Genomic DNA, 25594 nt, shown 5'->3' with positions numbered 1-25594 from the left:
GGTTAGGACCCGCCAACCGCAGGCCGCGGAGGAGGGGGCTCTGGGCCGTGCCCTCCTCGCTGCTGGTGACGCTCCGTCCTCTCCTCTCTGCACCCCAGATCCTGGTTGCCAACGACAAGGCGTGCCAGCTCCTGGGGTACAGCAGCCACGCCCTGATCGGCCAGCGGCTCACGCGGTTCTTCCTGAAGCCGGACTCCGACGTGGCGAAGGCCCTCAGCGAGGAGCATGTGGAGGCCGACGGCCGCGCCGCAGTCGTGTTCGGCACCGTGGTGAGCGCCGGGCTCTCGGGCTGCCCCGGGGCCTCCCTCCGTGCGGGCGTGGGAGGAGGAGCGCGGCCGTGGGCGGGTGCTGGCCGGGCGCGGGGCGCTGCGGGTCTGCTCTGGTCTTATGCTTGGCACCCCTGAATCTCCTGTGTTCGGCGTTCCCCCCGCGGGCCGGCAGGGCTGGCAGGGCTGGCAGGGTCTCCCGGGGTGGTGGTCCTCCCTGTGGTCCTCCCTGTGTGACCGCCAGCTGGGATGTTGGCGGATTGAGCTGTGTGTTAGATGCCGAGCCCTCAGCCCAGGCACCGAAGGGGGTTCGATGTGCCTGCTGCTTCCGAAAGCCACCTGTCCGAGGGACTGGCGATAGTGAGGACGAAAATGCAGGATTCATCCCAGTTTGGTGTCTGTTTCCTGAAGAAATGACACGTGCCCCCCCACCCTCCCCCCTCCCCGAGGAAGCTGATGAAAACGCCCTCTCTTCTGAGGAACGTCCGCTCAGAGACGGAGGTCCCACGCGAGGCGGGCGGCCTGGGCTCCGCGGAGGGCCGGGTGCGAGGCTGTGCGTTCCCGCAGGTGGACGTCGTGAGCCGTGGCGGGGAGAAGATCCCGGTGTCCGTGTGGATGAAGAAGGTGAAGCAGGAGCGCGGCCCGTGCTGCGTGGTCGTGCTGGAGCCTGTGGAGCGGGTGTCGGCCTGGGTCACCTTCCAAAGCGACGTGAGTGCCTCTGGTGTCCAGCCGCAGGGAGCTGACCGTGTGTCGCCTCTCCCAGCGCCCCTCGCCCGCCTCTTGCCTTCGGGGCTGTCAGAGGCCCCCCCCGCTGTACCCCCTCCCCATGTGTGCAGCTGGGCGAGGACTGCAGTCTCCCATCGAAAGCTGGGATGTGACCGAGCCGCTCCTAGGATTGTTTTAGGGCATCAGCAGAGTAGCACGTGTAGAGCCATCGGAGCGGGGGCTGCCGGGCTTCGCAGGAGGCTTTGAGAAATCGATAATCTGGGTGCCTCCGGCCGCAGGAGGTGATGACCTCAGGAGCGTGCCCGCCACTTGCACTTCTGCCCGAGGAGCGCTGCTGACGGCCTTGCTTGCGGCCTGAAGGCTTGGCGTTCAATGATGTTTGCAGCAGAAGTGACAGAGGTTTTTATTGCGATGCTTAAAAATGCTGGGTTTTTCTCCCAGGGAACCATCACGTCGTGCGACAGCCCCTTTGCTCTCCTGCATGGGTTCGTGTCCAGCGAGGAGGTGCTCGGGCAGCGCGTCACAGACCTGATCCCTTCTGTGCAGCTGCCCCCGCCCGGCGAGCCCGTCCCACAGGTAGGCCCCCGAGGACCCCTGACCACCACACCTCGCCGCTGTGCCTAGGGCCCCGTGGCCGCTGATGTCTGCTCATTTGGTGCCCGCTGGGTTCTTAGGCCGGTGATCCTGGCGGCAGGAGCGTGCGTGCACAGTGGACCCGGTCCACTCACTGCTGTCTGGGCTCCGAAGCCTTGACCTTGGGTCGGAGCCTGTGCGGCTCTCCACCCGGCCACCCCGTCTGCTCGCTCCTCCCCCTGGAACCTGGAGCGGGCGTTGCCTGCGGGATGTCTCTTTACTGAGAGGTCTGGGGGTCTTGAGGGGCAGGAGGACAGCTGAGGGCAGGTGCCCCCTGCAGGCAGGGTGACAGGCAGCTGGCGGAGGGCTGGCAGCGCTGGGGGCCTGGGGGCTTGAGGTTGGTGGGCGGAGGTTCCCAGCCTCCTGGTGCCCCATTGCCTACTAGTGTGCAGCCTTCACACGCGTGGCCCACTTGCGGTGAATCCAGCTGATGTCACACCCCGGTGACCCTGCAAAATCAGACTAGATGGTTGATTTTTGCCCAAATCATCTGCTGAGAGGGCATTCGAGATTCTTTTGGGATGTCCAGAGACGCTCCCTGGTTCTCTGGCTGGGCTGAGGCCAAGCCCGTCCTCTGAGCTGCTCATCTGCCACTTTTAAGCATTGTAGCTCATCTGGAGCCCCTGAGGCCCCCGAGCTCATTGTCTCTATGTCCTTTTCTCTGTCCCCAAGCTGGTGGGAGCATCCGTTGGCACAACCGCTCTGGGAGCCTGTGCGGCAGCGTCTGCTCCCTCTGAACGTAGGCAAACCTCAGACCCACCCTAGGGTCTCTTCTTCCAAGGGAGGTGTGTGCCAGGAGGCACATGTGAGTGTGTTCTCAGCAGCACATTTGTGATGGCCCCGAACGGGGGCTCCGGACACCCCAGCAGCAAGCGGAGACAGACTCTGCACCCTCTTCCTCGTAGGACCCCTGGGACTTGGTGTGGGGAGCCTGGTGTCTTTGAGTCCCGGCCGTATCCGGGGCGCGGTGCTGGTGGAGTGCAAGCTCCCCTGCCTTCAGGGCCACCCCCGCCCAGGGGCCCCTTCTGATCTCCTGTCCCCCAGGGTAGACCCTAAAAGGGGCAGATGGGATTGGGGGAGGGGGTTGACACACAACCTTGGGCTGGCGTGCCATCTCAACGCCTTTGGTTAGGATGCTGCCTTGGTCACGACTTACTCGGAATCAGATCCAATCCAGGTATTTAAGGCAGGGAAATAGGGCAAGGATGTGGTTTTTTGGGTGATGGAGGTGCTGAGGAGGCAGATGGGACATGGCCAGGCCACCCAGAGGTCGGCAACATCAGGAAGCCACTGGCCCGCAGGCTGGGGGCTGGGGACCTCCGTGGAGGTGGGGCTCAAGGCAGAGGTGGGGGAGAAACATGCTGGCCCTCCCTCCCTGCAGGGTGGGCACACACACCTTGCACATTTCTTGGTTGCCCTGGTGTGTGCGGCCCTCAGGCCCTTGTGGAGTGGGGAGCAGCTCCTAGTCTGGCTCCCCCCGGACACAGCTCCTCTCCAGGGCTCTGCTTTCCCTGGGGCACAGGTGGGGTGCAGGGAGATTGGTGCAGGAGGAGCCGTGTGGGGAGTGAGGGGGTCCGGGCACGCTCCCCGGGATGCGTGGGTGGGCTCAAGTCTAAAGCTACAAAGATTCAGGGCTTGGGCCGCGTGAGATGCTGCCATCGGCTCAGTAGCGTGTGTTTCTTCCAGAATCTCAAGATCCAGAGGTCTGTCGGGAGAGCCAAAGATGGCACCACCTTCCCGCTGAGCTTAAAACTGAAATCTGAGTGTGGCGGTGAGGCGGTGGGAGGCAGCAGGGCAGTCCCCGAGTGCAGTTACTCGGCATCCGTCTGGGTGTTCTCCACCATCAGCGGCCTCATCACCCTCCTGCCCGACGGCACCATCTACGGCATCAACCACAGCTTTGCACTGATGCTGTTTGGTTACGGGAGGACGGAGCTCCTGGGCAAGGTGGGTCCTCCCTGGGCGGCCGGACTGCGCTCCCCTGCGGGGTCCAGTCCATTTTCGCAGTGAGGACGTGTGCCTGTCGCAGGCCTGGTACCTCCCTGTCTCCTGGTCTGGCCCGCTGGCTTTCCCCAGGGGGATGCTGGGTGCCATTCTCACTACGGGCTCTCGCTTCTCAGGACCCCCCACTGAGCACTCAGTGACCCCCCCAACCCCACCCCCACCCCTACCCTGGGACTGTCTCTAGAGCCTTGTCTGTGTGCTGTCCCAGGAGGGGCCTGGGGCCTGGATACCTGTTCTGAACAAGGTCTGGTCTTAGGTGTCGGATGAGTGTGTATGTCACAACCGTGCAGATTTGTTCTGCACCCAGAGGTGGGGGCTTGTCCACACCTCTGCGCTAGGGGCCATCATGGGAGGGCCTGAGGTGTGGTCGGGGTCCAGGGGGTGTTTGTATAAACTTCTTCCTTGGCGTGAGCTTTCTCTGAACTTCTTGAATATGGGGGGTGGGTGGGTGGGTGGGGTCTTCACAGCAGGAGGCAGGGCCGTCCGGGGCGTCGATTGCCCCGTTTGTATCTGAGACTGCCGAGCCAGAGCTGTCGGTATCTTGCTGCAAAGCACCATAGGCCTGGTGCCTGAGACAGAACAATCTTGTATTTAGGTCACAGATGGGCCCTTTGGGCTGAGTGTAGCAGGATGGCTCATTGGGCTCCGTGTGGTGTCCTCCAGGGCTGGCGTCCTCCCGGGCCGCGTCCGCTCACATGTCTGGCTGGCCGGGAGTGTGGCTGGGGCTGGTGTCGGGAGCCCCTGTGTGTCACTTGAGGGCCAAGCTCCAAGGGCAGCCGTGGTGTGCCCCTCCTGGGATGGTCCCAGGGTCCTCCTGGGTCCTGGGAGGGGCACACGGGGGAAGGAGAGGCCGCTGCGTGCTGCGTCGACGTTGACGCCCAGCGACCCCTGTGCCCGTGCGCCCGGCCGGCTTGACTCTTCAGTGCCTGCAGCCTTTCACTGGGCGCCCTGTTCCCCATGGGCTGCTGCACGTGGAGGGAGAGTCCCCTCTTGTCATTCTCAGTGGGGCTGACCCCAGACCCAGTGACAACCTCCTTTTTTTTTTTTTTTTTTTTAAAGATTATATTTATTTATTATTGAGAGTCGGAGAGAGAGAGAGAGGCAGAGACACAGGCAGAGGGAGAAGCAGGCTCCATGCAGGGAGCCCGTCGCAGGACTCGATCCTGGGACCCGGGGTCACGCCCTGGGCGGAAGGCGGCGCTAAACCGGGCTGCCCGACATTTAACCTCTTTTGAGGCTCCAAAAACAAGTCTCTCTCTGAAATAGTAATGAGCAGATACGCTAAGATTTAGTTAAATGAAGGCAAGCTCTGATTGAAGTTAATGAAAACGTCCTTAGTGTGATTTGTGGACAAGTGATTCCTGCAGGAATGTTGGGGGCACGGGCCCTTTTAGAGAGTCTGTGGGGTGGAGGCGCCCTGCCTCCGACGTTGGACTGTGTTCTGGATTCACACGGCTGCGGGCACCGTCCGGGAGAAGGGCTCGCACGTGGGTTCAGAGAAAGCGCGAGTCCTTGCGGCTGTGGGCCTGGGACCCTCGTGCTGAGGCGCCTGCTGGGCCCCAGGGGCCGATTTCATGTGCCGAGGACCTCTTGCCCCTGCACTGGGCACCTGTCACTGCCTGTGAGCCGTGGAAGGTGAGGTTTGCAAACGTGGCTTTCAGGCCTAAGGGCAACATGGGGCCAAGGCCAGACATCTGCTTGGAAGACACGGAGGTGTTGGTATAAATAGCATCAGGGTCGTTAATTTTGTTTCTTTCATAAGAAAATGGAAAAAATCATGAATTCCACATTGAGTGTCAGAGGGGCTTTGTGGCTCAGTGGAAAGGAGTAAGAGCTGGAGTCTTTGCTAACCTCGTGCAGATACTTGCTCACGTTGTTTTCATCGTCTCCCCAGATCAGATGGGGGGACGGCCCTGTGGGTCAGCGTGCACCCTCTCCACTGTCTGCTTTCTAGAACATCACTTTCCTGATCCCCGGCTTCTACCACTACATGGACCTTGTGTGTGACGGTTCCTTACCACTGCCAGACCTGGCCGAACGCTTGGATATCGGCACCCAGAGCAGGCCCGGGGAGACAAGTGCGGGCCCCTGGCAGGGCCAGAACCTGGCTGGCGCGGCCTCAGGTAAGCCCCACCTCCTCTCCCAGGTGCACCGCACAGGCAGCCCCCTGCCTCGGGGCGAGGGGATGGGACGCCTGGGAGCACAGAGAGGCTCCCGGGGGCTTTCTTGTCACCAGGTGCCTGTATCAAAGACACAAGTCACTTGTTGGCCAGTCGATGTGTGTGGCCTTATGTAGCCTATCCCGGTAACCCCTAAGTTAAACCGTCCTAGCGATACGTGCTCATCATGTTTTTCCACCTTTTAACTTAGCATTTAATAGTATTCCATGTCCCCAGCACGTGAGCGTCCCAGGTGCCAGGTGTGTGAAGACTGTGGGCGCACAGCTCCTGCCCTCAAGGGTCCCGCGGTGGCTTCGGAGCCCCGGGCCACAGGGCCGCAGGGCTGGTGGCTGTGCTCCTGGGAAGACACTGGGGCCGCCTGGCCCCCCCTTGCTGCTCGCCTTTCTGTGGACAAGGAGCGAGGAGGAGCTGCTCCCGGTTCTGCCTCGGGAGTGCTCCCCGCTCGCCCCCCCACCCGTAGTCCTCGCCCAGCGGGGCTGATGCTGACCTTGCGGCCCTTGCGGCCCGGTCTCTGCTCTCCTGTGGGAGGGGCAGCTGGGGAGCGGCAAGCATCAGCCATCGCGTGTCTCGGGGGCTGTCCCGGCCCTGTGCGGTCACCGAAAGGCGGACTTGCTGTTTGCACACCTCCCTGGGTTTGACAGTCATTGACGGGAAGAGGGCAGCGCTCAACTTCCCGGGCTCTGCAGGAGATTTCCTCCCCCCAGCGGGTCGCAATGGGGGCCTTAGAGGTCGGGCTGTGGCGTTCTGTTTTAAAGGGTGCCTCGCGGGGCTCTGATGCGCTTCGGCGACCGGCGTTCTCGGCGGAGCTTCCTGCGCCCGGTCTGGGTGACTCTCCCTTTTCCTGGCTCTTTCTCCAGCACTAGGTCACATTCCCCTTCCTCTTTACCCAGGATTCCAGGTTCTTCCGTCCGTGTGCGTGTTTAATGCATGTTCTTTGTAGGAAACGGCGGGGAGGGGGCAGCGATGAGAGTTGTGTCCCCTCAGGGTGAATCCTTGGCAGTGGGTTCGTGGGGATGAGTGCTTGTTTGCGGTGGTGCAAATGCCCGTTGGAAAGGTGGGCACCTGCCCCCGGCCAGGGCGGGGGTTCTTTCTGAGGGCCCTGAAGGGGCAGGCTCCCGGCTCCCATGCGGTCACCCTGCTGAGTGCCCGCCCCAGAGCCAGTAGGGGGGGCGGTGACACGCGAGCATAGGTGCAGAGAAGCAAAGTGGGGGGATGTGGGGTGTCAGGGCCCGCCGGCCGGGGAGGGCCCCTTGGGGAGGTGGCTCTCTGTGAAGCACCGAGGAGGCAGGAGCGGCGTTCCGGGCACAGGGAGGAGTTCCAGGTGTGGCCGTGGCCTCTCCCCAGGGGCCCCGGCGAGGGTGTCAGGAGTTGGGCCGCGGGGCTGTGGGAGTCACGGCGGGGACTTTGGTTTTTACCCAGAGTGGGAGCAGAGCCCTGGGGAGGCACTTGCGCCGGCGCCCGTGTTCGTGGGCCCCTGCGGCTGTGGCTGGAGCCGGGGCCGGGACGCAGCAGGGGCGGGCAGGGGCTGCGGGGTGGGTGGCCCCGGGCCCCGTGGACAGCGGCTGGCGGGGTTTCTGGGATGGGGTCCCAGGAGGGGAGGAGGCCCGCTGGGCGGTGTGCCGCGGTCGGGACCCACCTCTCCTGCTGTCCCGGCCAGGTCCAGGGGCTGGCGGCACGCTCGCCGGAGACCGCGTTCAGCCGCAGGGCGAGGCCCCGGAGCGAGGGGGGGCCCCGGAAGCCGTCGTGGGCACCCAGGCCGCCGCGGATCCTGGAGACTGCCTCCCCCCTTCCCTCCCGCGTCTGCCGACTCCGACTCTGGGGTAAGTCGTGGAGGGAGGCGCGGTGGGCCCCTGAGCACCTGCGAGTCCCGGTGCCGAAGCTGGGGCGCTGCCATCCGGCCATTGGGCCCCTGCGGGGCGCCTCGCCTCCCGCGTGCCCTGCCCTGGTGCCCGTCCTGTGGGCCAGGAAACGGGGGCTCCAGGGAACTGCTGGAAGCCCAACCTTCCCGCGTTAAAAATCATTTGTATTCGTTTCCTTTGTGCATTTTTGAATGACAAAGTATTGTCTTGAGAGTAGAGCAGGTTCACACTGGAAAACGTGGAAATGGCAGGGGAGCCGAGAGGAGGCTCCTCGCTCACCCCTGGTTGGGTCCCATGGTCCCCGCGGGCCCGCCGAGCCTCGGGTGTGCGTGCAGCCCGTGGTCCTTGTCGCCCGCGCCCTCCGGGCCCCGGGGCAGCACGGGGGTCAGGGGGGCCTGTCCTTGAACTTGACTTGGGCGGTCCCTTATGTCTGGCTCCTTTTGCTCATCAGTTTGTGAGATTTCTCCATGTTGTTATGTTCTTCAGTTTTCTTGAAATTATTTAAAAAATATACCTGAATATGTGCATTTTTCTTCCCCAAGTGCAGCAGCGTAACAGTAAAAAATGACAGTCCCGGTGCCTCCCTGGAGGGAGCCCTGCGAGGCTCGGGGCTGGGGGTCCCGGCCGGGCTCCTGGCGGCTCTCAGATGGGATGTGGTGCATTCGAGTTCTAGCGCCAGCCCAGCGCCCCGGTCAGGAGCCGTGACTGTGCTGCTTCACTCGCTCACTTCCGCACACGCTCATTCACTCCCTCACTCATGCAGGCACACACTCATTCTATTCACTCCCTCATTGACTCATTCACTCCCTCTCTCATTCACCCCTTCCCCCCTTTTTTTTTCTTTTTAAAGATTTCATTTATTTATTCCTGAGAGAGAGAGAGAGAGAGAGAGAGGCAGAGACACAGGCAGAGGGAGAAGCAGGCCCCCCTGCAAGGAGCCCAATGTGGGACTCGATCCCGGGACCCCGGAGGCTGAAGGCAGGCGCCAAACCACTGAGCCACCCGGGGATCCCCCTCACCCCTCGCTTATATGCTCACTCATACACTCATTCATTCACTCCTTCACTTACTCCCTCCTTCATTCACTCACTCGGCACTCGCTCGTTTACTTACTGACTCATTCATTCTCTCGTTAGTCGCTCATCCCCTTGCTTTCCCGCTCATCACTCACTCAACAAACATTGCAAAGACTTGAGGGCTCATCCCTAAGAAATACCCTTTAGCAGAAAATGAGCTGACTCAGTGAGATGGGGAGGTGGGAAGGCATGACGGAGGGAGTGTCCTGTGTCTGGGGGCCTGGGGTGGTGCTGGCTCCTGATCCTCCCACTTGTCCCAGGAGCCCTGGGAGCTCAGCCTTACTCGGGCTTATGGCCAGTTGATAATGAAGCCAAGTGGGTCGTTAGACTGTAGATCAGGTGTTGTGACCTTGAGTGAAGCACCCCTGAGCCAAGCTGGTGGGCGTCTCTGGTTCCCATGGCTCCCCTGCTGGGGGCCTGCCGGGTGCCAGCTTGGGCAGTTGAGAGGAGGGCAGGAGGGAGGAGAGGAGCCTCCCCTGTACTTAAACGCTCTCTCAGAAGCCTACTTACCACTTCCTCACTTTACCGTGGCCAGAATTTAGTGACCCTGCGACACCTGGCTGCTGGGGACGTGAGGGATGGGATGCGGGTGCAGTGCTGCCCTGGCCCGACCCCACACGCCCACATTGGAAGATTGCCTTACCCTGGCCCTGGGCCTGACCCCGAGTGCCCACCCTGGAGGAGTTGCCTGCACTCCCCTGGGGCCTGACCCTGTTTGCCCACCTTGGAGGGGTTGGCCACACTGCTTAGAAAGGGGATTGAGACCTTTCTGTTCCCTGGGGGCTGGCACAGGGCTGGTCTCTTGGCTTGGGGTGGATGGATAGAGATCCATGTAGTGAGACGTAGATGACCTTGGCCTTTACACACCCTTGTCCCGCCCTGCAGTGTCCCCAGGGAACTGCTGCTGTTCCTCAGAGCCCCACTCACAGCTCCCTCTGTGGAACCTGTCCTTGTGCTGGGTCCTCCCTTGTGCCTCCTTACAGACCTCTGGTATAATGTTAGCAGATCACCGGCACGTCCGCCCCCAGCGAGGCAGGGCACAGCTACGTTCTGTTGGTCTTGGTGCTGGCGTCAGGCCTGGGGCTGCCCCCAGGCTGGAGCTCAGCAGCAATGTCTGGTGGGGCCACAGTGACCCACCAGCTGCAGGGGTGGGGTCTCCACCCAGGGCCCTTGGCTCTGCCGTCGCCCTTGGGCTCTGAGGTCGCCTCTTCCTCAGTGGCCTCCATGCTCATCATGCTTGTGGGATCACATCGGCTCTTAGGAACCAGTTAGCACCCCCTCCCCTCCGTGGCCGCCTCCCTGTGCCAGCTTCTGTTTCCTGTCGGCTGTGACTCCCGATGGCATCTGTAGCCAGTCGCAGGTCAACATTGCCCGGTGCACAGAACGCTCAAATCTCTCTCCTTTGTTCCCACACCTCCCCAGGGCACCTTGTGAGTGGGTCGAGGCTGGCTGCACGCTGTCAGGAAGCCCCACTCGCTGTGAAATGAGACTGATCAGAGCCCTGAGCGTATGGTCCTGGGCGCTCAGCGTCATCTTTGCTAAATCATTGGTAAATGAGGATTCATCTGTGAGGTGGTCACAGTTTATGGTGTTAAATGCTTTGTACTCACCTCTAATAGAGGGGTATCCATGTGATCTCTCCTTTTATTCTTCCGTGGTCCGTAAGTAACTACATTATCCATTTTGCAATCCTCAGAGTGGAAAACATCCCAAAAGGAAGCTCATCAGCCCATAGACAACAGTCGTCGCCCAAGGACCAGCAAGACATCCCAGGAGGAAGCCCACCAGCCCATAGACCACAGTCGTCACCTGAGGACCAGCGAGACATCCCAGATGGAAGCCCACCAGCCCAGAGACAACAGTCGTCACCCGGGGACCAGCGAGACATCCCAGGAGGAAGCCCACCAGCCCATAACCAGCAGTCATCGCCCAAGGACCAGTGGAACACTCTCTTGGGGCAAGAGGAACCTGCAGCTCCAGAGAGCCTCAGACAGGACCTTGTGGGAAGAAGCAGGTGTGACCCAGTGGTCACATGGACGTTTGCTTCCCAGGGAGGACCTGAGACCCCAGCTCTAGCTGAGGGCAGGAGTAGAAACGCTGAACTGTGTGGCCTCTATCAGGAGGCTCAGCTAGAGTGGACAGGGTTGAGCAGTGCCAGCAGTTCCAACCGTCGGGCTGATTCCGTCATGCCCGAGCCCCGTGCCGCGGGCCAGCTGGCAGCGGAGGGGCTCCCGATGCCCTACCCTGGGTATGGGGGCGAGCAGAGCACGCAGCCAGGAAGCCCGCCTGGGACAGCGCGACTCCTGTTCTCAACGCCGACGCTGGATGAGCCCTGGGTGGCTGTGGAGAATGACCGAGAGGAGATACAGACGTGCTTGCTTAAGGAGCAGCTGCCCAGACTGAGCTTTGTGGGGCCCCTGGGTGTCTCTTACAGCGAGCTGGCCTCAGCAGAGCACCCCCCGCTCCCGCCCCCCGTGTCGTTGTGTGACCCGGGAGGCAGGGACTTCTGCAGCCGCGTGGGCAGCTCCTCCGCCTACTATGCCCTGGCCACAGACCTCCCCGGGGTCCTGGACGCAGTGCAGGCCCAGGAGGCCGATGGGAATTCCTTCTCCTGGAACCTCAAGGAACTGCGTTTCAGTGAGTGGGCAGATGGAACTTCGTCCACCTGTTCCTGCGCTGCGTCCGAGCTTGTGGGCACGCCCTCCCCCTCGCCGGCGGGCTCCGATGTGGACGTGAGTGGTCTGCACGGACGGAGGCCGGATGTTCTGGATGATAGGGAGCTGTTGCTCCTGACCGGCACGTGCTTGCATCTCGGGGAGGCTCGGCAGTTTCACGAGAGCCGTCTGGGGCCCGATCGAGTGGAGCTCTCGGAGACCTGTCTGGAGTCCTCAGAGCACGGGGGAGGGCGCGGCAGAGAGAGCCCACCGTGCGTGCTTCCCGCGCCGGAGGCTGGCCCCGTGGACGTGTGCCCGTCAGAGGAGCCCAGGCTGAGTTTCCAGGTCACCTCCACGCCTGTGAGAGACGACAGCCTGGTGGCACCCGGGGACATGTGCACGCAGCACGGGATCCAGGAGGGGACCTACGCCGGCAGCTGCTACCACCGGGACGGAGCGCAGCTGAGTACGTGCCGGGCGGCGGTGCCCTGTTGCGCCCACGGGTGGCTGGGCTGGAGCGCAGCGTGGCCGGGTGCAGGGCCTCCCGGTCCTGGGGTCTGACGGGGCTGTACCCTCCCCACCCCCCACGAATGGTTTTGGCAGAAGTGTTAAGGGAGCTGTAGTGATAAGTCCTCTCTTGAAAGTCAGGGTTGTGAGTGCCGGTGCCTGGGGAGGGTGGACTGAGGTCCCGGCTGCCTTGCGTCCCTCCCTGGAAGCCGCTGTGTGCATCCCGGGACGGAATCCCCCGCCCAGGCCTCCGTGGACACCCCGCATGGGCTGCTGGGGCTCAGGCTGCTGGTGGCGGCTCCGCTCTAGGACGGCGTCAGGGGCCCCTTGGGGGCTGATTATCTTTGTCGTCCTTTCCTATTTTCCTGACGTCTTAGCGGGTCCGAGTCACGTTGGCCAGCTGTTTCCTTGCTGCTGATTCATAGTGTTGACGACTAAGGCTTTTTCCTCAGCTTTGGAAAGCGATGCCCGTACTCGGTGTTGTCTGTAGAAACAGCAGAAGTGCCAACACAGGGACCTCAGGTCACCTGTACTCGCCCTCTAAGGATAACCCCACTTGCTTCGGCGTCCGCCCCAGAGGCCGTGTAGACACACGTACGCACGTGCGTCCTTGAGCATGGTTGTGCCCGAGCCGCGCGCACTCCTGGCAGCCGGCGCCGAGGCGGCGGGGTGGGCGGGTGGGCGGGGGTTGAGGCGGGCTTCCAGGCCTTTCCCCCTCCCGCCCCACGCGGGGAGTGTGCGTCCTTCCCTGGGAAGCGTCGTGCCGACCTCCCCTCCCTCCCGCCCCTCCCAGGTGTGCAGTTTGAGGTGAAGCGCGTGGAGCTCCAGGGCGCGGCGACCCTGTTCTGCTGCTGGCTCGTCAAAGACCTGCTGCACGGCCCCCGGGACTCGGCCACGCGCGCCCGCCTGCTGCTGGCCAGCCTGCCCGGCTCCAGCCACTCCGTGTGCGAGGCCTCCGGCTCCAGCGTCGGGGAGGTGGGTGCCTGCCGGCTGCCGCCCTGCACCCTCCTCTGTGCTGCCTCTGGGCTGGGCCTTCTGCTGCGACGGCCTCACGTGCGGGCGGGGTGTCGGCGGGTGGGCCACTTGGGCCCACGTGGAGCGCAGCGGGGCGCAGGGGGCGCGGGGGACCCGGTGACACGAGTCTGCCTGCGGCTGCCTCCTTTCCTTTGGTCGCGCGTGGTCCCTCAGGCCCCTCCGTCCCCGTCCCCAGGGTCTGAGAAGCAAGCCCTGGTTCGACGACGCCCCCAGGGCCGTGGAGCTGGAGGGGCAGGCGGCCTGCGAGGGCGCGTACTCCCACAAGTACCTCACGCTGAGCCCGCTGGGCAGCGGGGCCTTCGGCTTCGTCTGGACGGCGGTAGATAAGGAGGCCAACAAGGAGGTACGTTGGCTCCGGGCCGCGGCCCTGACACAGCCGTGGCATCAGTGCCTTTGCGTGGGAGCTCTGCGGGCGCCGCGGGGCAGGGGGGTCCCAGGAAGCACCATGGGGTCCTGCCCGGGTCGGGTGCACCGCCTGGGTCCCGGGCTCGTGGCCACCCTGATGCAGCCCTAGAGTCTGCTGCCCCCCGCCCCCCGGGTCCTGCTGGGGCTGCGCTCGTCACCGAGCGTTCTGTGACCGAGGAATTGACATGGTGACGGTCCCGCGTGGCCCTGCGCAGGCCTTTGATGCCTCCGGCTTCCCCGTGCTCCCCACGGCTCTCGCAGCTGCACCCCATTCCTGTGTCGGGTCGGGGCCACCGCCGTCCCGGCCCGCAGGGTTCCCGGGGGCTTGGTGGCCGCTGTCCTGCAGGGAACCGGCTGGGGCCCTGCGCAGAGGAGCTGGCACGCTCCGGCCCCCCTGGCTCCCGCCCCGGCTCCTGCGCTCTGCTCCGGGTGGAGACCCGCAGCGGCGCCGCTGTGTCCTTGGCTCCCGGAGGCGTCCGTGGAAGCACAGTGTTGACTCCGCCGGACGCCTGTGCGGCACCTGTTGAGACGATCGTGTCCTCGTTCCCTTTGCTGATGGAGGGAACAGCACGACGTCTGCCCACAGAACCACTCCTGGGTCACGTCATGGTGTTCCTCCGACGCACGGCTGAGTTTGGTTTGCTGGTATTTTTACTTGGGATGTCTTTTTTCACTTATGTTTCGTGACATCTGTTTTTTGGTTTTCTGGTTTTTGGGGGTGTTTTGGCCGGTGTTTCAGGGGTTCACGGTGCCTGCAGAGTTAGCAGCATTTCTGCGCATCAGCACGTGTGACGATATGTCCGCAGTTGTCCCTGTTTCCCGGCCGCCCCGACTCTAGGGTCACCCTGTGTTGTCGTCGCTCGACTTGTCGAAGAATCGTGTTTTATTAATCACGTTTGTTTTGTTTCCTTGCATCTTCTGCGGGTTCATCTTGCTGCGTTTGCGTTGGGCCGTTACCAGGTACCGGCACCTCGAGGCGCGGCTTCTACGCCGCTGTGGCCGCCTCCCGGAGGCCGTGGCTCTGCTGCTCTTGCTGGGTTCACAGGGGCTTAGTTCTCGGGGCTCCGCTGCTGCCTCCGCGTCTGTGAGGTGGATCGGGAACCCACTAGACGCAAAGGGAGGAGCAAGGAGGCCCGGAGCTCTCTCTCCTCCGGGTTTGAAAAGCAGCACAGCCTCCTTGCGCCTTCAGCACGGCCCGGCCAGCGACCCCAGAGCGGCCTGCAGGACCCGGGCCCGGGAGGGGGCGGCCGCGGGGGCGGTCGGCACGGCCACCGTCACAGAGCAGTTCTGGTGACGCACGACCTGGGCGTCCTTCCCGGCGCGACGCCTTCACGTCTCCCTCGGCGTGTTGTGTGGCTCTCGGGGAGCGAGTCTCGTTCGCCGTCTCTGGGATCGGCATGGCTTCCGTGTCCGGTTTTCGTGGGCTGCACTCTGGTTACCGACCCCAGGAAGGAGGTGCGGGTGTCACGCGCCGGTCCTCCCACGTGTTCCGACGGGTGGCCGTGCCCGCGGGCCGTGGCCGTCCGCGCCGCTTCTCCCGAGCGCCTGGGCCCCGGCTCTGCCGTCCTCTACGTGCTTTTGAAGAGCAACCTGATGTCTTCCTCTTTCTGGGTTTTTCCCTTGTCATCTTTGGACTTCAGGAGCGTCCCCAGGACGTGTCCCCGTGTGTTCTGCACCCTCGCTTGACGCTTGCTAGGACTCTGACCTCAGTGTGGACGTTTTCTTTACCCGAAGAGAGTTTATTCTTTGTTAACCCGTTTCCTTCCCTCTCGCTCTTACCTTCCCCGAGGCCCGCGGTCGGCATCAGCTCTGTCTCCTCCCCGCAGTGGGACGGGCGGCAGGCCCCCTGCCTCTGGCCGCAGCCTCCGTGTCCCCCACCTGGCCGTGGGGACGGGCGCCAGGACCTCGGCCTTGGTGCCCTCGGCCTCTTGCCTCCTCTCACGTGTCTCCGGCCTGTGGAAGCACGGGGCCCTCTGTCGTACGATGTCACCACTGATGGCTGGCGCGAAGCCTGTGCCCCTCCACCCTCCGTTGGGCTCCTCCCTGCCCTCCCTTCACAGGGAGCCCCCCACCCCTCCGCCCTGCCCTCCTGACCCACGGGGCAGGCTGTGCGCCGTCCCCCTGCAGATGACATGCTCACCAGGCAGGGCTCGCGGGTCGCCCGGTCGGGTCTCCCGCTGAAGCGTGGGGTGGGCCTGGCCTGCGTCCCGGCTCAGCGTGTGCCCCTTGGCCATGTGTGCCCCCGACGTAGCAAGCGCTCGCCTCCCTGAGCACGGCGTATCCCCTGTGACACTCCCGGTCGTCCCGTGGGGTGACGGGGCCTCTGTTTGTGTCCATGGGGCACGGCCTTGTGTGTCTTCCAGTCCTCGGGCCTCCTCTTAGATGTCCTCTGCGGGGCACCAGCCCTTGCGGTGAAAGGGGGTGACGGGGTTTTGCGGCCCCTCAGCTCCAGTCTTCTCCGCCACGCCCTGCCGCCCGCTTGCTGGCCTCTCCGTCCCTGGTGCGTGTGTGGACGGGGCCCCCTGGGTTTCCTCTCCCCCGCTGCGGGCTCAGGGGTGGTCTGCGGGGAGGCTGTGTCTGCGGCGCGAGGCAGCAGTGGGCGCCACCTTGCAAGGGACGCCAGAGGCTCGCTGGCAGTGACTTGTCTCCTCTGCCTTCCTCGTAGGTGGTGGTGAAGTTCATTAAGAAGGAGAAGGTTCTGGAGGATTGTTGGATCGAGGATCCCAAACTTGGAAAAGTCACCTTAGAGATTGCCATTCTGTCCAGGGTGGAGCACGCCAACATCATCAAGGTGGAGTGCCGTTCCTCGTTGACGGGTGCCCCGACCGCGCACGGGACGTTGTTGAGCACGTGGTCCTGAAGGCACCTCCGCAGGCCCAGACCCCACTCTGTCCTTTTCCAGGTGTTGGACGTATTTGAGAACCAAGGGTTCTTTCAGCTGGTGATGGAGAAGCACGGCTCCGGCCTGGACCTCTTCGCGTTCATTGACCGTCACCCCAGTCTGGACGAACCCCTGGCGAGTTACATCTTCCGGCAGGTGAGCAGCCCAGAGAGCCGCGCCGGGGAGACCGGGGGCTCGGGCACGGGGTCCCGAGGCTGCAAAGCTCTGCCTGCGAGTTACGGTCTCGCCTTCCAGACTTGGGATTTTACAGAGTAAGCTGTATGTTAAGATACGCATGGGAGGCCAGACGCCGTCCTGGCCTGACCGGGGAAGTCTGGTTAATGATGAAAGCGTGTTCATATTCCTACAATGTCCACGCAAGGTGCAAACCTCAGCCACCACGGGCATCGGGGCGGCTTTGAGGCTGCGCGCTGCCGTCTCTCAGCGGGAAGGCGCTGCTAGTCTGTGAGCAGGGATCATGGTGGGGTGACGAGGGCAGGGGCTGGGGTGAAGTCCGGGAGGGCCTCGCAGCAGCGTGTGCGGCCCAGCGACCGGCCCACGGTGAGTGCTGTCCGGCTAACTAACGTATCAGGATGCACGGTATTTGTCTTGGTCTCTTGCGTGTCTGTGTGTGTGTTGATCTCGTCCACCTGTCATTTCGTTGGAATGAGAGTGTGATCAGCAAACAGAAAGGCGCCCTGGGAGACAGAGGCTGGAGGGGTGGAGGGGACACAGTCACTCCTGTTTTGAGTTTGAAGGAGAAGGTGCTGGTTTCATCCTACGCTCTTCCTCGCTCCCTGGAAACCGTGGAGAACTCCCTGGGAAGGGGGTCTGAGCTATTCCCAGATTTGCTCTCCGACTGCTTCCTGGCGAGGACGCCATTCCTAATGCCAGCCCCCATACGTGGACGTTTTGTACTCAGAGCTGTAAACTCCAGGAGCTGTTGGGTTCCTGAAATTCAGCGGCTCAGGCACCGGCCTGTAGGCGTCAGGCGTCGCAGTTCTGCTCAGAGGCCGTCCCCTCTGCCCTCTTGCTGTGGTGCGAGGTCCCATCCCGTCTGCTGGAACGCGCGGCAGACGTTTGTTTCTGGAATCTCCATGGCAAGCAGACCGTACGGCACGACGATGAGAGTCCCTTGCTAAAAGCTGCTGCCTTTCAGTTGTTCATTCTGGGGCCGTCGATCTGGTAACCAGCGTGTCCCGTGCTGCGTAGTTTCGTATCCATAGCCCCTTCTGTGAATTTACAGACGGACGTGCCATTGCGTGTAGGAATGGGTCAGTGCGTACGTACAGTGCGCTCATCAGCCCTGATGAGCCGGTCGCCAGGGCCCGCTCAGGCGGCGAGGGCAGGGAGGGACCTGCGGACACCGGCTTCTCCCTTGTAGGTAACCCCTTGCTCCTAAGTAATAAGCCTCAATGAAACGTCCCAAGTTCAGATTAACCCACGGCTTCTGTTCCCAGCTGGGCCCTGGCACGAATGTGCGCGTGTACGGTGGGCGTATACGCGTGTGTGCACATGCATGTGAGCGCGAGTGCACCCGTGTGCACCTGCGCCTGCCTGGCTGTGTATGTGAGTGCGCAGATACGCGTGTGTTTGCAGGTGTGTGTGCATAAATACGCCTTTGTTTACTCGTCGTAAGTTGATGAACTGGGCACAGTTGCCAGCCGTTAACGAAAGCCTGATGCAGGGTGTTCGTTTGTGGGCATCGAACTGTCCGGTCCGGTGACTGTGTCCACGAAGGCACCGTCGACTGGTAGGTATGACTGGCGACGCGGGATGCAGTCAGAAACTCTGCCGATCTTACTTAAGCTTGACCGGAGGCCCCCCTTTGTTCGTCTCGGCCACCCGACGTGTGGCGTGGGCCTGTGGGGCTCTGGGCGGACCGCGGTGCACCGTAGTAGCCCCTGCCCTGCAGAGTGGGGGCCGTTGCCCGGGGCTGCCCCTGAGAAGCCGCCGGAGCCCCAAGGCGGGGTTTGGGGACCTGGCTTCTGCCCTCAGCTCTGCCCCTAACCGCGGCGTGAACTCTGGCCGAGGCGCTTTCCTCCCGTGAGCCCAGGGTGTCCCGCTCGGGCCTTCTCTGGGGCCGCCCCCCATTTCACGCCCAGGCCACACTCACGAACGCACCCAGCACGTGTCTCTGGAGCCTCTGCTCGTGGCCGGGCTGCCCTTCCTCCCGAGAGTGTCACGCCGTGCGTTGGGGGGTGAGTGACGCACAGGCAGTGCTCGTGCTGGGGGCACAGGGGTGTCTGCGAGCGGCCACGGCGGTCAGCCCCACGAGACAAAGTCTGGTCCCAGCTAACGGTGCACTGGGCGTCCTTATCGCCAACAGTGACAATAGCGACATTTGAAAGGAGAATCCCTGCGGTGCTGCCACCGGCCTCGCCAGCCTCCCGCCCCCGCGGCCTTTCCGGCCCCTGGGTCAGGAGGGTTCGACAAGGGGGTTCTCCTTTGTGTTGTCTCGTTTTCTAGCTAGTCCTCGTTTTAAACATGGGTTTTACTTGAATTGCTTTCTTAAAAAATGCCTGTGGGCCCTGCTTGCAGCTGGTGGCGGCGGTGGGCTACCTGCGTTCCAAGAGCATCATTCACCGCGACATCAAGGACGAGAACATCGTCATCGCCGAGGACTTCACCATCAAGCTCATCGACTTCGGCTCCGCCGCCTACTTGGAGAAGGGCAGGCTGTTTCACACGTTCTGTGGGACCATCGAGTACTGCGCACCCGAGGTCCTCATGGGAAACCCGTACGTACTGCACGTCGTCGCGAGCCCGGGCCCCTTGGAGGTTGGGTGGGAAAGTGGCTTCAGTGCCTCTTGGTGACAGGCTGTTGAGGGCTCACCTACGTCGTGGTCCTCGGTGGGCGGGTGGGCGGTGGCCATGCGCTCGGTGCGGGTCTGGACTGTTATGTGACTGAAAGTGGAGAATGAGGCGAAAGACCAAGATGGGGGTCCCAGACGTGCGGGCTTCCAGCAGGTGGAGAGGGCGTCCTTGTGCTGAGGACAGGGTGGTGGCCAGCACCAGATGCTGTGACGTCAGCGTCAGGGGCACTGGTGCGGAGGACGGTGTGTCCCTGCCCCGGAGCCTGCGGGCCGTGGGGGGCCTGGGTCGTGCTCCGGAGGCTCCTCTCCCATCACTCAGTGCACCCCGGGGTCCCCAAAGGAGGAGCAGCTGAAAGGGGGGGGACAGTCCAGGAAGGACCTTGGAGATCACATCACCCCACTGCCCCCCGCGTGCTCTTGGCCACCAGAGGTGGAGGGGTGCCTGTCCTGTCCAGGACTGTGACACGTGTTCTCTGGCTTGTCTCCCCCACCCCACGCCCTGCACGCAGGCTGGGAGCCTCCTGCAGGGGAGCAGGGGAGCGCAGGACGGTGGTGGCCTCCCCGGGGCGTTGCCCTCCCTCCTCCGTGGCCTGCAGGCGCCTCCTGGGGCCCCTTGGTCCTCTGGCCACGTCCTTCTCCCTGCGCCGGTGGTTTTTGGGTCTGATTCTGGATTCCCTCCTCAGGAGCTCTGCTTCCTCCCCCACGGTTTGTGTGTCCTCCAGTCCAGGCGACCGCACGCTCCGGCCCTGAGCAGCCCTGGCCCGCTGCTGGATTTTATAGTTTTACTGGAGCACAGCCGTGTTGGTGGCCTCTGGCTGCTGCAGCGCGGCCACCAGCCTCAGATGCTCCCGTCGGGCTGTTCCCCGTTGCAGCCCGTCGGGCTTTTCTCCCTATTCTCCGGTGTTCCTGAAGTCTCTTTCTAAATCAGCACAAGACAGTGTTGAGCGGGGTTTTCCCGGCCCAGCTCGTGCAGTCTCGTCCCTCCCAGCGCCCCGAGCCCTCTGAGCGGGGCCGCGGCCTCCCGGCGTCCTGCGCGCTCTCGCGGGGCCCCGTGTCTGCCAGCGCCTTGAGCTGCTGCCGCCCGTCGGGGCTCCCTGGACCCCGCCTCAGTGGCCAGCGGCTCCCCGGGGCCCGCCCTCCCCCTCTAGGTGCTGCCGATGCCTTGGCCCGCTTGCGTTTCACGGGCTGGAGCCTCCACTCTGTCCGGCACCTTCTCCACCCGCAGGAAGCCCCCGCCAGGAGGTGCTCTGCTCTCACCTGCCGCGCGCCCTCGCGCACCCTCGCTTGGCCGGGGGCCTTCCTCAGCTGCCCGAGCACAAAGTTTGGCTTTTCTTTTCCCTCCCCAGCATGTGGCTGGAGCATGGCTGGCTGGGGCAGATGTGTCGCGATGGGGGCGTAGTCACGGAGGGCTGCGGGACACCCCGGGGGCCGCTCTCGGGGGTGCACGTGGGGAGCGCCTGGAGCTCCGGCCCAGCCCGGCGTGCCCCCAACGCCACCTCCCCCCTTACAGGTACAAGGGGCCGGAGCTGGAGATGTGGTCGCTGGGGGTCACGCTGTACACGCTGATCTTTGAGGAGAACCCCTTCTGCGAGCTGGAGGAGACCATGGAGGCCGTGATCCACCCCCCATACCTGGTGTCAGAAGGTGAGCCTGGGCTGCAGGTGCGAGCAGAGGGCGGCCTGGTCCCCCGCCGCGCACGCAGCGATTCTTCGGTCGTACCGACAGCCTCACGGCTTTCTTTCCGTTGTCTGACCCTGATCCCTACAGGAGGGTAACTTGAATTTGACTAAACCCTCATGATAATTTTTTTTAAGATTGTATTTATTTGAAAGTGTGTAAGTGCAGATGAGTGGGGAGTAAGGCAGAGGGAGAGGAAGAAGCAGACTCCTCGCTGGGCAGGGAGCCCGACGTGGGACTCGATCCCAGGGCCCTGGGACCATGACCTGAGCCGGGGCGGACAGTTAGGCATCTGAGCCCCTCAGGCGCCCCCGTCTCTCTTCTTACAAGGGCACTAATTCCATCCTGGGGCCCTACCTTCATGATCTCTTGTGACCCTGCTTACCTCCCAGGGGCCACCGGGGGTTAGGGCTCCACCCTATGGAGGCAGTTCAGTCCGTGGCAGCCTAGAAGAGGATCCTTCGGGCTTTGCCAAGGTCCTGGGCTCCCGGGGAGCACGCCCTCTGCAGCATGCTGCACCCCCCCACAGAGCCACCCCACGTGTTCCCTCGTGGTTCCCAGGGCTCCCCTCAGGGATGCTGAGGCTCAGAGCAGCCCTGGTTGGAGATGCCCGCACCGTCACAGGAAGTGGGACCCAAATCTAGACCCGGGGCTGGGGCTGTGCTTCCTTCTGGGGGGACGATGAAGGCTTTGCCTGCGGCTGTCTCCTGCCCTTCATGTTGTACAAACCCAGGGTCATTTGAGGCTCTGCGTGTCCAGAGCCCTGAGAACAGGCTGAGCGAGGTGGGGTCCTGAACCCCACGCTTTCAGAGGGGACGAGCATCTCGGGGCACGGCCAGGCCCATGTGCCCGAGCCCCTAGGTCTCATCAGGTGTGGAGGTTCCAGGCCACTGGCCGCCCAGTCCGGTGCTCATGGTACGCAGAGCCAGGACCCGAAGTTTTGAGACCTGGTCCGCTTGAGCCCAGCCCGGACCCACTGTCAGTCTTCTGGCCACATGCCCAGGGGGGTCTTTGTGTCTCCAGCTCTCATGCACCTCATATCTGGGCTGCTGCAGCCTGTCCCTGAGCAGCGCACCACCTTGGAGAAGCTGGTGACAGACCCCTGGGTGATCCAGCCCGTGAACCTTGCTGACTACACCTGGGATGAGGTGTGTCGAGTGAACAAGCCAGGTGAGGCACGGACTGTGTGCCCAGAAAGCGGCCTTCCTGGGTCTGGGGAGGACCAGGCCCCCTCCTCCATACTGTCCTGGGCACAAATGTCGGGACCTCTAGCCGATCAGAACCAGCGTTCAGAGGCCCCCGGACACCACTGGGGCCAGGGCCTTAGAAGGTGGGTGGGCACCCAGGGGAGCCCCTGACAAGGAGGCACTGCAGAGGGGTAGGGGTGGAGGGTCTGAGAGCAGCTGGCCTGGCCTGAGCCAGCTGAAGGGGAGGGTGGGGCTGCAGACGGTGAGTGGGATGGAGGGGGCCCAGGGCCTTAGTGCTTCTGTGAGGCCCCTGGCTGCAGCCCCGTGTGTCTGCTCGGCACCGTGGGCAGCGTTGGTGCCTCAGTGGGCCCGGGGACGTGAGCAGCGCGGGTGGGTTCTGAGGGCTCCCGCTGGTGGGTCTCGCTCCTGGGAATCCCACCAGAGAGAGGCCAGGGTCTTGGCATCTCATGTGGTCGCGTGACACAGGGTCGTCTTCTTCCTCCAGAAAGCGGAGCCCTGTCCACCGTGAGTCTGGAGCTGGAGGGCAGGTGCGCCGGGGAGCTGGCGTGGGCTGCGGGGCCGGGCGGGCCCCTGTGTCCCCGGGGAGGCCCCTGACGCCCCAGAGTCGCTGCCTTGCTCCTCGGCGGCCCCCAGGGCTTGGGTTTCCAGGCCGCACCGGTCGGAGGAAGTGAATCCCGCGGCCCGGGTCAGCAGCCTGGGTCAGCAGCCCGGGTCAGCAGCCCGGGTCACCGCCCAAGTCTGATAAGTGCTGGGAGGCAGGTGCTGCCCGACGCAGGTCTGTAAGGAGGCGCAGTCACTGCTCACGCGGCGGGAGGGGCTCCGGGCTCTTACCTGTGAACCTCGGGAAGGCGTCAGGGGTCGTTCATCTTTCTGGTTTTGGACGTGCGTGTGTGTTCTTGTTTCCTGACTTTTACAAACATTTTTTGTTGGTTTCCTGTGACTTGACGTGCGCTCACCGGGGGTGCGGTTCCTAGACCTGCTTACCCGAGCCACCGGGCTGCGTCGTTACCTTGTGTTTTGAATATTTTCCAAATTAAAGCAGTTTTGTAGTGAACCACCGCCCTGACTCGGACTGAGCTCCTGCGCCGCGCGGGGCGGGGGTGGAGGGGGAGGGGGAGGGGAGCCTCCCGGGCCGCTGGGGCCCTCCACCCCCTCCCCCTCCCCGCCCGGGCGTCCGCAGGTCCCCTGCCCCGCCCTCCCTCCCAGGCCCCGCCCTCCCTCCCAGGCCCCGCCCTCCCTCCCAGGCCCCGCCCTCCCTCCCAGGCCCCGCCCTCCCTCCCAGGCCCCGCCCTCCCTCCCGGCCCCGCCCACCTCCCAAGCCCCGCCCACCTCCCAAGCCCCGCCCTCCCTCCCAGGCCCCGCCCCCACCTCCCGGCCCCGCCCCCATCTCCCAGGCCCCCGCCCTCCCCTCCCAAGCCCCGCCCCCCGCCCCGGGTCCTCGACGCCCCGAGGGCTCCTCCGTGGGAAGCGGAGTCCGGGGCCCCGCGAGCACCTGCGAGGCCTCCTTTCTCTGCTTGGAGCCGGCGCCGCCGGGGGGGGGGGGGCACCGGGCCTCCTCTCCCCGCCCCCAGACCTCCCCGCTGCTCGCGGGCCCACGGCTCCTGCTGCGTAGACCCGCGGAAGCCGCCCGGGGCCGCAGCTCGGCGCCCACCCCCTGCTGTTCACCTGGGCGCGCGGCGGGCGCCCGCGGACCGGGGGGGCGGGGGGCGGGGCGGGGCGGGGCCTGCCGCGCCCCCCCCACCCGGGAACGCCCGCGGCGGAACGCACCTCCCGCGCACTCGCGCTTCCCGGGGGGGGGGGGGGCGGAAGTGCGGGCCACGGGAGGGCGGAAGTGCGGGCCGGCGGGGCGGAAGCGCTCGTCAGGCCCCAGCCATGGCGGCGCTCGGCGGGCAGGTGAGGGGGCGCGGGCAGTCCCGCGGGCGGGGTCGGGAGGTGCGGGGCGGCGGGAGGCCGCGGCTCGGGGACGCCGGTCGGTGAAGCCGCTCCGCGGGCCGCGGCGCCAGGATGTGGCTTCGGGCCCGGAAGGGACGGACAGGCCGGGCGGCTGCGGACGCGAGCCCACCTCCCGACGAGCGCCCCCCGCCGCGTAGACCCCGACCCTTGAGGCGCGGCCACGCGGACGCGACACGCCGTGGTTTTCCCTCCCTGCGCCGCGGTCCGCGCGTCTCCCGCCCCCGCCCTCCTGACCCCTGACCCCCGCCCCGCGGCCTCCCCGCCCCCCGCCCTGACCCCTGACCCCCGCCCCGCGGAGCCTGCGCACGGCCGCCCGGTGCCCTCTACAGCGCGGGGCGGGAGCCGACCCCTGTCTCGGTCTCTCCCAGGTCCTCGGCGGGGCCCGCACCTGGGCCCGCACCTGGCCCCGCACCTGGGCCCGCACCTGGGCCGGCCTGGCCGCGCAGCCCCGCGGAGGGCAGAGAAGGGCCGCAGCGTCCCGCGGAGGGGGCCGCGGGGCTCGGGGCCCGGGCGCGCGGGGGGAGGTCGCGGGCGCCCTCCTGGCCATGGGCTTCAGCGACGCGCACGTCCGGGGGCTGCTCAGCGTGTGGCGGGGCGCGCGGCCTCGGCGGGTGCTGGACGTCGTTTCGGAGCTGATCCTCCTGGGCCTGAGCCCCGAGCACGTGTGCCTGGCGCTGAGGAGCAGCCCGCGCCTGCTGGACCTGCCCGCGGCGCACGCGCAGAGGCGCTCCGGCTACCTGCGGAGGCTCGGCCTCGGAGAAGGTACAGGAGGCCGGGGAGGCGCCGGGCGGCGGGTGGGCGGCGGGTGGGCCGGGCGGCGCCTGCGGTAGCTCGGGCTGCAGGACGGAAGCGGAGGCCCGATGGGGGTGCAGGTGCGGGCCGGTGACCGCCTCCGCGTACTGCGGATCCCCAGATGGCCGGACTCGGGGATCAGAGAGCCTGGCTTCCCCCACCGGGATTCACACCTCGGGGAGCCTGCGGCCTTCAGGGCAGCGGGGCTAGGAGCCCGTCAGGGCCTCGGGGACCCTTACACACTGTAACACAGGAGGGTCACTGGGCTTTTTTTTTTTTTTTTTTTTTTTTTCATTTTTTTAAAAAGATTTTATTTATTTGAGAGCGAGAGAAAACAAGTGGTAGGGGAGGGGGCAGGCAGAGGGAGAAGCAGGCTCCCCCCTGAGCAGGGAGTGGCGCGGGGTCTCCATCCCAGGACCCCGGGATGACAGCCTGAGCCAAAGGCAGACACTTAACCGACAGTCACGCAGGCGCCCCAGTGGGCTTCTTTTTCTTCTTCTTTTTACTGACTCCTACTGGGAAGATATTGTTGGGGGAAGATACTGTTGTTTGGGAACCGGTCTCAGAGGATCTCCGTTGGCCCCTTCACCAGAAGATAAGGAAGAGAGCGCCTTCTGTGTCCCCCCTGGCAGGTCACCTGTTGCGGCATAATCTAAAAGGCTGAGTGAGCCCGATACTTTATATACTGTGATTATGAATTAGAAAGCTCAGCGAGGCCTTCTGCTTCAGAGGGAAACTCTAAACTCCTAGAAGTCATCCTAGGCACGTTTCAGCGAGACAGCGAGTAGCTGACCTGTTAGAAAGATTGTAAATACTTTTTTAAATAAGTGATTTGAGGTTTCCGGGTACTGGATTTTGCCCACATCCCTGGGAAGACCACGGGCCCAGTTTGCCTGGGCGGCCTCAGTTACCAGTTGCCTCA

General features: G+C 64.2%; 2 protein-coding genes across 18 annotated transcripts in view; both read left to right on the top strand.

The window, feature by feature from the left end:
- Nucleotides 1-22986, top strand: part of PASK (PAS domain containing serine/threonine kinase) — a 35345-nt gene extending 12359 nt beyond the window's left edge. For 11 of the 13 annotated variants that reach the window (XM_077869557.1, XM_077869569.1, XM_077869559.1 and 8 more), the window contains 14 exons: nt 99-269; nt 834-974; nt 1434-1568; nt 3312-3572; nt 5584-5752; nt 7467-7629; nt 10441-11864; nt 12699-12880; nt 13116-13283; nt 16011-16136; nt 16248-16382; nt 18768-18967; nt 20553-20686; nt 21743-22092. In XM_077869557.1, the coding sequence (XP_077725683.1) occupies nt 99-269; nt 834-974; nt 1434-1568; nt 3312-3572; nt 5584-5752; nt 7467-7629; nt 10441-11864; nt 12699-12880; nt 13116-13283; nt 16011-16136; nt 16248-16382; nt 18768-18967; nt 20553-20686; nt 21743-22077 (3744 nt within the window). In that variant the 3' untranslated portion in view covers nt 22078-22092. Of the gene's footprint in view, nt 1-98; nt 270-833; nt 975-1433; nt 1569-3311; nt 3573-5583; nt 5753-7466; nt 7630-10440; nt 11865-12698; nt 12881-13115; nt 13284-16010; nt 16137-16247; nt 16383-18767; nt 18968-19769; nt 20285-20552; nt 20687-21742; nt 22093-22411 lie in introns of those variants that run through there. The other 2 variants (XM_077869558.1, XR_013363530.1) reach the window with 2 other exon arrangements.
- A 730-nt stretch (nt 22987-23716) lies between these two features.
- Nucleotides 23717-25594, top strand: part of MTERF4 (mitochondrial transcription termination factor 4) — a 47201-nt gene continuing 45323 nt past the window's right edge. For 3 of the 5 annotated variants that reach the window (XM_077869556.1, XM_077869555.1, XM_077869552.1), the window contains exons 1-2: nt 23717-23820; nt 24249-24642. In XM_077869556.1, the coding sequence (XP_077725682.1) occupies nt 23800-23820; nt 24249-24642 (415 nt within the window). In that variant the 5' untranslated portion in view covers nt 23717-23799. The remainder of the gene's footprint in view (nt 23821-24248; nt 24643-25594) is intronic. The other 2 variants (XM_077869554.1, XM_077869551.1) reach the window with 2 other exon arrangements.

The sequence above is a fragment of the Canis aureus genome, chromosome 24 (genome assembly GCF_053574225.1).
Source record: "Canis aureus isolate CA01 chromosome 24, VMU_Caureus_v.1.0, whole genome shotgun sequence".
Lineage (NCBI taxonomy): Eukaryota > Metazoa > Chordata > Mammalia > Carnivora > Canidae > Canis > Canis aureus.
Note: the sequence above shows the minus strand (reverse complement) of the source record. Positions and strands in the feature narration are given on the sequence as shown.